The sequence below is a fragment of the Vitis vinifera genome, chromosome 5 (assembly GCF_030704535.1).
Source record: "Vitis vinifera cultivar Pinot Noir 40024 chromosome 5, ASM3070453v1".
NCBI lineage: Eukaryota > Viridiplantae > Streptophyta > Magnoliopsida > Vitales > Vitaceae > Vitis > Vitis vinifera.
Window position 1 is genome coordinate 16,014,898 of NC_081809.1, and position 12,003 is coordinate 16,026,900.

The following is a 12,003-nucleotide window of genomic DNA, read 5'->3' on the forward strand; positions in this document are numbered from 1 at the left end:
TTAGGATTTGGGTGGAAATAATTATAATGGTAATTGAAAACTTGGATGAGAGATTGTATAGGATCTATCCAAATCACCTTTTGAAAAGTTTTGAGAAATAATGAAGAGAGACCCTTTAAAGAATAGGTACAATTACAGAGACATAAGCCCTAGGCGCCCTAGGCTTTGTGGGGCACCCCTTTGACTAGCTTGCCTTAAATATTTTCTTAAGAATAAAAAAAGGCTCAAAGATGGTAAGAAACAACCACCAAATATGTTAACAACTTTATTACCAAATAAAGGGGTTGGTGTGGTAATTAAAGGGGTATTAAATATGCTAAATATGGAGTTAAAAAGACTTTTTATTTTGGGAGAGAGGGAGAGAGGGAGAGATGTGGAGAGAGAAAAAGGGGCGAGGGACTTAGTCCAAGGCGTAAATGCCCTTCTTTAATTCAAGTGCAGCTGTTACGGCACTCATATCTCATCTCTCCTTTGCAATCCAGACTTTTTATCTCTCCTTCTTACACATCAAACGAGAGACGGAGTGAGAGGTGGGAGATGTCCCATTTCACCCGTTGGGGTCTTGCTTTGGGCACTCAAAACGACGCTTTTTGATTTCCCCCGTTGCACCCGCTTCCATAACTACATAATTTTGTGTATTTCCTATAATAAGGGGGTCTGTTGATTTGGGCACCCCGCACCATCTCCTTTTAATAAGGCTCTCAAAACCCCATCCTGCCCTTCTACATCTAGGGCTATAGGGCAAGTTAGTGAGGGCAAAATCGTCCTCCGAAAAAGGTATGTATATTTTTAGGGTTAGTTTTCTTCCCCTCCATCCCCCAATCTTGAAGTAATATTTTCAAAAAAAATAAAAAAAAATAAACCATCGGTTTGCTTGCCCGAATCTCTCTCACTGTTGGTGGTGGTAAGTTTTTCCTTTTTTTTTTTTTTTTTTTTTCCCTAGTAAAAACTTTCCGTCTGCCATTTCTTCATCTGGGTTTTGCATTTTATTTTAATAATAATATTATTTTTAAAAAAATTTAATTTATGTACTGTATATACATAGAAAAAGATTAAAATAATAATAAACAGTGATGCATTCCATTGTGGGTAATTGTTAATATTAAAAAATATTTTCTCTGTCTTCCATGAAAGAAAGAGGAAGGACAGTTCTGATTAGAAATTTCAAGGTGGGTATCGGGCAAAGGTGAGTTTTGGTTTTGTTTTTTCTTGATTGATTGGCGCTACCCCACAAGGGCTTACCCCTCACCCATGGTAATGGTATTGGTATCTTCTAAAATCTTTTTCTCCTGAAACAGTGTCAGAGAGAGGGGAAAAAAGAAAAGGGTCTTGGACTTTGTTCACAGAAAAATCCTATGGTCATACATATACTCGCTGCTACATAAATATTGGATATCATATCTTTGGAATGTCAGGCAAAGATTATAGCCCAAGTAGGCCTGTGAGGGCCTTTGCATTCTGTTCTTTATTAGGAGAGTCTAAGAGGTTCTCTTGCTTCCTAGCCTTTCTCTTGAGAGGAGGTCTGTCTTTGATGGGTTTTTTCAGTTCCATCCTTGGTACTCTGAAGGAATTCATGGCTGTGACAGCTATGCTGTACCATAAACTTTTCTTGGGCTTTGAATCTCTCCATTTGCTGGAGAGAGTTATTTCACCAAATGGATTGTTCTTCTTCCCTGTTACCTTCATAGATCAGGATACCCTCCCTGCACCTTTCAGTTCACTCTGATCTGCATGGTGAATTTCTGTATTTCTGTTTATTGGCTTTTATGAAAGCTTCTTTACCTTTTCTTGTTTGGTTTGTCTGTTTCTCTTCAGACTTTGGCCTTTTTCCTCCTTTTTGGATTCTGCATGCAAGAGGTCTTTCTGGCAAATTTCTTTTTGGGTTTCTCTGTTTTGCATCCTGCTTTTTGCATGCAGTTAGTTTAACCTGCTAATACCTTTCTATTTGATGGTTTTTAACTCTTTCTTTTGGCGATTTCTAGTTTCACTTGGCTTGATGTGTGTATAGTTCTTTTGCAGTGAAAAATAGGTAAATGGGATAGTGGATGATGGGTGAACAGGGAAAGACAGAGGAAGGTGGTGGTGGTGGTGGGGGTGGGAAGGAGTTGGGAATGACATCACAGTCTTCTGCAAATCAGAGCCCATCTCTCAGGAATGAAACAGTCTCAAACTATCATCCATATCCACCACCACTTGCAAAATACGAAGATATCGTTTCCAGTCCAAAACTTTTCATGGGCACTTTGGAGAAGCTCCATGCAGTAATGGGAACCAAGTTCATGTAAGCTTTATCTTTCCTACTTTTTCAGCTTGGTACCCTTGCTTAAGCTTACCCTGGTTTCTTCTCTTTTCACTTGTAAACTCCTACATAATGATGTTGATGCATGGTTTATACATCTAGAAATTAGTTTTTCTTTCAGTCCATGAATAATATCAAGTTCATCTAGAAATCAAGGGTGGATATGATGTATACAGTATACCTCCTCTTCTTTTTTACCTTTTGCATTGAAGTATAAACCTTGATCTATTTAATATGATGAGTATGCCAATATATATTTATGAAAGGTAAAAGGCATTGATCTTGTTGGTATGTTGATTAGGATGTGATTTCTCTGTGAAATGGAAAGAAATTATGACAAACAAGTGTTTTTTATTTGGTGTTTTTTTTTAAAGATATGTTTTATTTAGTGGTTGCGACTAGCACCTCATGATATGGATGCCTTATCTACACTTTTTATATTATATGAACAGAAGCTTTTAGGTTCTCGTGTCTTTGTGGCCCCCAAATAACCTTCACATTTCCCACAATCCAACCCTCAGTTGCTTAGTATATTTATGCCTAAATGGATGGTTGAAGCATGTTAATCTTTCACTTCTTCTAACTCTCCATGCCAGTTTATTGAGGAGGAATGTAACTAATCTGTTGTCATCATTTCATTTCATCTTGTGCCTTGCTGGATTCTTTCTCATGGTCTCACCCCATTTTTATTGATAGAGTTACTGTTTCAACAATTTTAGTGCTGTTATGCAGTGGTCTTGTTGAGTTTTCAGGTTTTACTTAGCAGTCGGTTTGTGGCTTTGCTTGGTGGTTGAAGTCTTATTATTTACCTCTGCTCATGAGCTTAAACTAGCTAACCTGCAAAGAATATGTTCACAAAAAAATTACAAATTTTCTAGCGTTATGTACAGTGTGGCTATCAAATGTTCATGCATCAGTTTTTGAGCTATATGAGTATAATGAAAATAGATTAGTAGTTTGTTGCTCTTTTATGGGACCTGGTTCTTGTGCATGTTCTAAATCATGACTCATTCTTTTGCATGTTGGCCAATTCTGATAATGAGTTTCTGTAACTACTAAGCTCTATTTAAAGTAGAATTGAGTTCATTAATTATAAACGCTGCTACAAGGGTTTGTTAGGTTAATTTGCCAGGTCCTAACATTTGATTATTTAATATGCATAACCTTTCATATCCATTAGATTGGTTTGGTTCTATGTTTGAAGTGAGGGCCACTTACTAAGATATGGTTGATAGAACTTCATAAAGCTATTGGATGGTTGGATCAATGTGGGATTTCAAAACTTTTTTCTTTTTCTTTTTTCTTAAATTCCCCAACCTTTGGTAAAAGGATTGCAAAATCCTCATTGAGGATGCAATTACTTCCCCTACATATGCAAATATAGACCTTGAATTATATTTGATCTTTTGTATGTCTTTGTGTTTGGAGTCAAAATTAAAATAATATATGTGCGCACGCACTCACAAAATGCGCACAAGTTTTCTGACGGGTTTGTCGTTTAGGAAACAAGAAGCACAATGGAGTTTCATATTTATCAAAAAATCCCACAGATATTTTGGCATATTTGTTGGGGAGGAAAGCTGAAAGGAAAACTTCTTGTTATGGAAATTGCCACATTTAACTCACTGATAGTTATTATCCTTGTCTAATTTCTCTAAATATATATGCATATCCAAGATTCAGAACCTATAGGAAAGCATCAGGTGCACCCGTGTGATCTGGCATCCCCTAATGAGGTGTGGCCTAGGGGGAAAAGAATTTTTTTTTTTTAAATTCCCTCCATAAAGTTTGCCTATCTGACCATATATGATAAAAATCGACTTACTTGAATTCTTAAATTTTGGCATGCATTTTGCTATGCCTGAAGTGGTTGAGATGTTTAGTGCAAGAATGCCCAAACAAGACAAGTTAAAGCTGCTGAGGAGCTAAGCTATTGTTAATGAGAGCGAGAACATGGGCAAAAGAGATTACCCAAATACAGCGAAAAATATCAAATGGAGAACATTGGAAATACTACAAAATAGGGATTTTGATCATTAAGAGTGGATAAAGGCTTTAGTTTATTTGATCATATATGGATGTTGACCCTTAAAATGGGGATTTTTTTTTTTTTTTTAATTCTGTCCATACAATTTACATATTTGACCATATATGATAGGCAGAAGCAGATTGACTAATCTGCTTGAGTTCTTAAATTATGGCAGGAATTTTTGATATATGCCTGATGTGATTGTGGTATCAATGCCCAACCAAAACAAACTAAACTGCTTGAGGAGCTAAGTTGTTACTGAGAGAGAAAACATGAGCAAACCAGATAACCAAAATACGAAAAGGAATCCAAACAAGAATATTGGAGATATTAGGCTGTAGGGATTTAGACCATTAAGAGTGGAGAAAGGTTTATGGTTAATAATGTAACAGGTATAACTGCATCTCTTCGAAGTTGGACTAATAATGCCATAATCTCCTCCACTAAATGTCTATACTGGGCTTGAGGCCAATTATTTTGAAGGATGACTGCTTACCATAGGAATCACCTGGTTGTCTTTCTTCATGAAAACTGTATGCCTTATCTTACATTTACATGTCTTTCTTCTTCAGAGTGTATGCCTTTTCTTAGATTGAGTTGTAGAACTGTAGTAATTTCATTAAGCACATGCCGTTTGTCTTTTGTTCTCATTGAGTACTTCCTGAAATTCTCTCCTGCAATTGACATTGTTTTGTTTTATGTGATGCTAATTGTAGGATACCAATTATAGGGGGAAAGGAGCTAGATCTGCATCGGCTTTTTGTGGAGGTAACCTCTCGTGGTGGTTTGGAGAAGGTGAGTTGAAAATATGTGCAAATAGTTGATGCTTTCTTTCAAATAGAGTGATTGGAACTCCTTTGTTGATTTGAACGGTTTATACAAAGATGCAGTAATCTAGCAAATTTTGTGCTTGTAAAAACCTTTTATGTTCTAATGAGCCATAATTCAGATTGTAATCAGTTGAAGGCTTCTGTTGATTCATGATTAATTTGAAATTGAAAGGTGAAAATTCATTATATTCTAGTTGCATCTAGAGTAATGTGTTTTTGTTTTTTCTTTTTCATTTCTTTCTATCCTGTTTGACACCTTCAAGTGCTACTAATTTCCTTGTACAAGATCCCAAAACCAATAGGTTCCTGTTACTTGCATAGACTTAAGTGATGTGATGCTTCCGACATTCTAATGACTGGATCTGATGGAATGCAGTGGCTCAAGGACTTAATTTAGGAGGGGTGGGGGGTTCTAAACTCCTTGTGGGCACCAATGACATCATTCATGGTTGTGCCAAGCCAATACAAGGGTGGTGGGGTTTGGGTTTGGGTTGCATTTCTTTTATTGTCTACTCTCACATTTCATACTTTAATGGAAATTGATATTAATATTACATTTCTAGTCCTGCTGGTATTACTGCTTGATTTTGTGTGAGATGTATCTACCTCTTAATGGCTTACCATCTTTAAATCACCATTGTAAAAAAGGATCTACACAATTATGCAAGAAATCTACCTGTTGAAAATGGTGGGATAAAAAAATTACAAAACTCATCAGGGCTTCACTAGCATATATTTGGTCAAATCACAATGTGCCATGTGATTGAGGGGTATGAAATTTCTATATTTTGAGGGTATTGTGAGCTCATATTGTGTTTTGTTAGGGTTTTGTGAACTGAGGATTTTAAAAGCGAAAGCCTAAGGCGAGATAATTTTGTTTTGTGAGGAAAGGCGCAAGCCTTGAAGCATTAAGGTGTAAGTCTTTTGAGACCCGGAATTTTATAATTAATAAATATGCAAAAATATAATACGGAATTATTACATAAAGATTTTTAAATAAATTACATAATTCTTTTAGAACATAAGAGAATAAAACTTTAATAATAAAACTTTTAAAATTAAATATTATCATAACTAATCATTAAGATAAATATAAAAACCTAATTATTTATATGATTTGACAATTTTCCATTGGAAAAGAAAGATGAAAGGTGAGAGTGGAAATTGGGTGGACATCCTAGTAAGGGGAGGTAAGTGGTCATAGTGGTCAAACTAAAGACAATAAAACAAGATGTAAAAATGTGGTCATGGCGAAGAGGGCATGGTGATGAAGATGTGAAGAGTAAAAACAAGAAAACAATATCTTGGTTTTGCCTAAGAAAAGAAAAAGTATAAAAAAACAAATAACTGGTTGTGGTGAAGGCATGGACAAAGAAGAAAGTAGAAAGGATGAAGGAGAAAGGAAAGAGGCTTCATAGAGAAGGCATCGACTGTTGAGACGAGGCAGACGGGTTGTCGTCGGAGTGAGAGAGTGTTGTCGGAGTGAGAAGCCACAATCATGAGGTAAGTATTTCATAAATGTAGGGTTAGGGTTTTTCTTCCATTTTCTTAGCTACTCTCAGTTCTCATTCACTCTCCATGGGATTTTTGGGTTAAAGTGTTGATATCTTCTTCAATTTTTGTTTTTTTCTAACATGGCCACCTAAGTCACAAAGACCCATTGAGGTGTACACCTCAATCCTCAGTGCATAAAAGGTGCATCCAATGCATGCCTCAGCCATGCCTTGCTGTGAAAGGAGTACACCTTTCTGGAGTGTCACTTTTTCTTCAATGCCTCAAGGTGTTTTTGCCATGCTTCACCCTCAGGCGTGCTTCAAGTCATGCTTGAAAAACACCTTTGAAAACCTTGTTGTAAACTCGTATTGTTGTTTGGCCTTGTTTATCCACTAGAAAGTCTCCTTGTTTTAGCAGAAGTTTCAAAAATTAAGATTAAGGTTTGGTAACATGGGCTGATTGAGTAACCTGTGGCTGACAGGCACTGTTGGTGCAGTATTAGGAGGTTCTATTTGGAGCAGTGGGGTATTGAAATAAGATCTGTGAATACAATTCAGGCTTGTCTGAGTAGGGTCCAAGCTTGCCATCCTTAACTTGCCTGCTCTGATCCTTCCATCTTTATATTGTTCTATATTTAAAAATCAGAATTGGTGAGAACAGTAATACTGTATGAATATAGACTTGAGCCCATGGAAAAGAAACAGAAAGCTGGGGAGTTGGATCATCTAGGTTTTTTGTATTGTCTGTTCACCCTTTCTCCGTGTGCTCCTGACTTTTCACTGTCTCATGTGCTAAGCCCAGTGGCTTGAGCTTCAACTTTTGAGTTGTTGATGTTAACTTTCAAGACATGAAGTTGGTAAAGCCATGAAAAAACCCATATTTTTAACAAACCATACAAGGTTGGGGCATAGATGGGGCAAATGTCAATTATTTAGGTGAATATCCAACAAGTTCTTTAAATTCTCTAGTTGGAATTGTGAAGCCTCAAATTCATTTAAGCCACAAGGTTGTCCCTTGAGGAATTCTCCTTGGGCCTTACCCTCCTCTAGGTTAGTCTCAAGGAATAACTCTCAAAGGCCTTTTAAATTATTTGATAAATTTGCTTTATATCTTAGGTTTTTATGACTATATGGCTTGTCAAGAATTATTCAGCCATTTTAGTGATGCAAATTGATTGCTTTCCTTCTTAATTGTTTATGATAATAGAACTTATATTTAGATGTTGAAAGTCAACTCTTACTTTTTATTTTTTATTTTTAAAGTTTCTAAAAATACCGAGTTAGGTTTTAAATGGGTTCCATGTGGGTTAAGTTGTGAAAATGCTAGTTAAATGAGTCAAATGGAGCTTTGTATAGTGTGCGCTAATGACGTATATCGATAATTTTTGGGAATATTGACATTAATAGACAAGCCAATGAGATAATTACAACCAATTGTAGTATTGTTTTAGCATGAAGACTTATTTTTTGTTACTCTTTACCAAAGATGGAGCTTCCTTATCGTTGAGTTACTAATTTTGTTGTTAAATGGAGTTCACAGATCATTAGAGAAAGGAGATGGAAAGAAGTGACTGCTGTTTTCAGCTTTCCCTCCACTGCTACAAATGCCTCTTTTGTACTGCGCAAGTATTATGTTTCATTGCTTCACCACTATGAACAAATTTACTTCTTTAAAGCTCAGGGTTGGGCACCTATCTCTGCTGGTGTGTGTATTGAGCACTCAACTTTCATTTGTATCAATGTTGTGAGACTGTTAATCATCTCGGGGAAACTTTGTGCAGATGCTTCACAGAGTCCATCTATAACACCAGTTCCATCTCATGGATTGGCTGAACCAGTTTTGCCATCACCTGAAAGTCAACCGGCTGGCATCCAACAGCAGAGGATAAGTTCTGCCGATATATTTCCTGGAGGTCTCTTCTTTTCTGTGTTCTTATTTGCTTCCCACCAAATATAAGCCACAAAAATCAGCATTCCTGTAACTTTTCCCATGAAGGGGATGCATGTTCTGGGAGATGCTTTTTTGAAACTGCCATGGAACCTTTTTAGTAGTTAAATATATAACACTGGGGCAGATAACCTATAGTTATGAAAGTTTTCTGAATCTAGTGGGAGCTTGGTATTTATAAATTAGTCTCAACGGAGGGATTCCTTGCTGATTATTACTTCTTTTCAGACATCTATGGTTTTTCCTAACAGAAAAATCAAATTTAACATTCATTTGGTTTTCCAAGAATTTGTTTTTTTTTTCCACTTGGGCAGGCAGTGACTAGAATTTTTTATGGTAATGCCATAAATATCTGCTTACTGTTTGGGTTTGGAGGGGGGTTTGTGTTGGCATTGGTTGGATATCCCAAGATGCTTGGGAAGAGAAGGAAACTTGATTTGTAAAACAACTCTTCCAATCCCAATCTATTATAAAGCTCCAAGTTTTTTTGTTCTTTACCGTGTCTTCTTGGTAAACAAATTTAACATTTGAGATATTGTAACATGTATGTTTTTTAGAGATTTACCTTGTGCTTCTACATTTTTTCAGTTTCTTTAGATTTTCTTTTTTGTTTCCCAGTGACCAGGATCATTTCCCTTGCAACTTGTATTCTTCCATGGCTTTTGTATTTGCTGTATATCGAAGCTTGTAATCAGTTTACTGATGTAATTCTATCCTTTCTAATTGTTGTAGCAAGTCCGGCTTCATCAACAGCTTCTCCAGTGATAGGGGTCATCGATGGGAAATTTGAAAGTGGTTATCTTGTCACTGTAACTATTGGCACCGAGAAGCTAAAAGGTGTTCTTTATGAAGCTCCGCAGACCCCGGCCCGTCAAGTGCCACAGTACTTCAGTGTCATCACCAACAATACTGAGAGTACCCCTGCAGCACCAACTGTGCATCGTCGCCGCCGCAGGAAGAAATCTGAGATAAAGAAGAGAGATCCTGCTCATCCTAAACCTAACAGAAGTGGGTATAATTTCTTCTTTGCAGAGCAGCACGCCAGACTGAAGCCTCTGCACCCAGGGAAAGACAGGGAAATCAGTAGAATGATTGGTGAATTGTGGACCAAACTAAAAGAAAATGAGAAGGCTGTAAGTATTATATATATATATAATATAATTGTAGTTTACAAATTCCATTCTGTTTGCTCTTTTTATTTTTTATTTTTTAAATATGAAAAATTGAAATTGCTCTAACTAGTGTCTTGTGTTTCTATGGATTCAGGTTTATCAGGAGAAAGCTGTTAAAGACAAAGAGAGGTACAGAGTGGAGATGGAAGATTACCGGGAGAGATTGAAGATGGGTCAAATCATCAGTGATGCAGTGCCCATACAGCAACGGCTTCCCCATGCTGATGTAGATATGGTGGAAGCAGAAGCAAAGACTGAAATGGAAGGAGGGGAATCTCCACAAACTCCAGAGAATGAGAGTAGCTCAGGGAAAACTGATTCTGATGATGATGACAAGACAGCAGAGAAGGAGTTTGATATGGAGACATATCCAGGTGTAGGAGTAGGAGTAGAAGGTGGTGAATGTAGCAATGTGGTGGTGGTGGGTATGGAGACATCGGTGGAGGAAGAGACATACGAGTCAGGGAAGAGGGTTGAGAAGGTTGGAGTTGAAAGTGAAGAAAGCCTAGAGAATGCCATGGAGAAAGAGAAATAAAATTTTTGCTAGCTGATCGCCCTTCATTTGTCATCATAGTTGCATTTGTTTGTAAAATTGAGATGCGACAAATGGTGTTTCTTGTTTTGTTGGAACACAAACTTGTCAGTTTTCTAGTGAGGAGGAAATTTTGATGCTTTGCTTGAATTACATTTTCTGGGTTAAGGCAGAGGCCCCCCCAGGCAAGCTGTTATTATCATTATTATTTTGCTCCTAGTTACAGAGGGTTAGAAGGTGTGAGCTCCAAGAGCTGCATTAATGCTTAGAGTTTTGATTCACCTTTTCCTGTGGTTTTCTATCAATTTGAATTTTTTTATTTTAACTCCAAGTCTATATTCTCTCTTTAATCCAACTGGATGTCATGGGCTTGGGCTTTTCCTAATCTCATATGTGGTGGTAGCCTTGTACACCTTCACGCTAGAAAATGATAGATGTTATGCCTTCCTAAGCTATTAGACACTAGAAAATAATAGATGTTACGACCTTACTCTTTTCCTTTTATACCTTTCCAAAACTTTTCACTTAGTAAATAGATTTTAATCAAGCACGAGAAGACTTAATATTTTAAATTCTCTAATGAATATATTAATTTTTAAGAATGGTTTAGAAATTATAAAAAAAAAATTGATGTAATTATTACGAACTAAATGAAAATTAGTCCAAAATACTATGTCTGTAATTGAGTACTAAATTGATAACTTTATTTATTTACATATTTTAAAAATTAAAATTTCTATATTTTAAATAAAATATTATTAATCTTTAGAATTCATTTTTTTTAAATGTCAATTATGTCTTTATGTGGATGTTATTTTCCATATTTTGTAATATATATTAAAATATTATCATCTTTTAAATAAAAGTATAATTTATGATTTTATTATAATATTAATATTTATATTTTATTGAAAACTATTTATTTTTTAACTTGTTTATAATTACAAACAATTTTTTTTAATAAGATTTTAATTAAATTTAACTAACATTATATATATTGAATTAATTTTTTTTATATAAAATCAAAATAACAAAATTATTTTAAAAAACAACTAAATTTATATATTCAAACTATGAAATGATGTTGTAATCTAACAAGGTAGTAATTATCAATTTCTCAATATTATCTCTATAATCTTGGAGTCTTACATCCTTAAATTTTGTGGTTAATTGATATACTCTAGTTCATAAAAAAATTATGCTAAATATTATTTAAGGAATTATTATAGGGCATAGATTTCATAATTACAAATCTTTAGTATTACTGAAGGGGATATATTGTTTCAATCTTATAAGATATTATGATGTTTATATTGAAAAAAACCTTTTGTCTTTTGCCTCAATCTATAGGAACCCAATCTACAGAGATATATAACCATCTTAGAATCTCAATTTTAAGTTTAAGTCATTAAATACCTTAATACTAACTCCATATTATCTCAAGATTGAGAACTAATGTAACGCAATAGTTTAGTAGAGTCATGACTACTTGATAGTCAATGTCATGACTTATCATAGGTTTTGTCTAATGTATAACCATACGTATTAGTGCATTCATCGTGAGAAACCTATCCAAATGACCAAGATAAGTTATGTCTCACTACAACATCAAATGGATTGCCTAATTATACGAATCGATTGTGAACAACTCATCAACTTGAAAGGAATCCATGATTTGAATCGTTCATATAATTTTTTAT

At 35.4% G+C, this 12,003-nt stretch overlaps 1 protein-coding gene across 6 annotated transcripts; it reads left to right on the top strand.

The window, feature by feature from the left end:
• Nucleotides 1–498: 498 nt before the first annotated feature.
• LOC100260501 (high mobility group B protein 15) lies at nucleotides 499–10,522 on the top strand. Of its 6 annotated transcripts, none has more exons than XM_010652046.3 (7): nucleotides 499–777; nucleotides 2,020–2,281; nucleotides 5,045–5,123; nucleotides 8,192–8,354; nucleotides 8,433–8,564; nucleotides 9,332–9,732; nucleotides 9,866–10,522. In XM_010652046.3, exons 2-7 carry the CDS (start codon nucleotides 2,046–2,048, stop codon nucleotides 10,304–10,306), a joined length of 1,452 nt encoding a protein of 483 aa, XP_010650348.1. In that variant the 5' UTR covers nucleotides 499–777; nucleotides 2,020–2,045; the 3' UTR covers nucleotides 10,307–10,522. The 6 variants fall into 6 exon arrangements, with proteins under 6 accessions (XP_010650348.1, XP_010650346.1, XP_019075262.1 ...); XM_010652044.3 differs by lacking the exon at nucleotides 499–777 and adding an exon at nucleotides 850–904; XM_010652042.3 differs by lacking the exon at nucleotides 499–777 and adding an exon at nucleotides 1,245–1,734 and having other exon boundaries at nucleotides 2,009–2,281.
• Nucleotides 10,523–12,003: the final 1,481 nt, after the last annotated feature.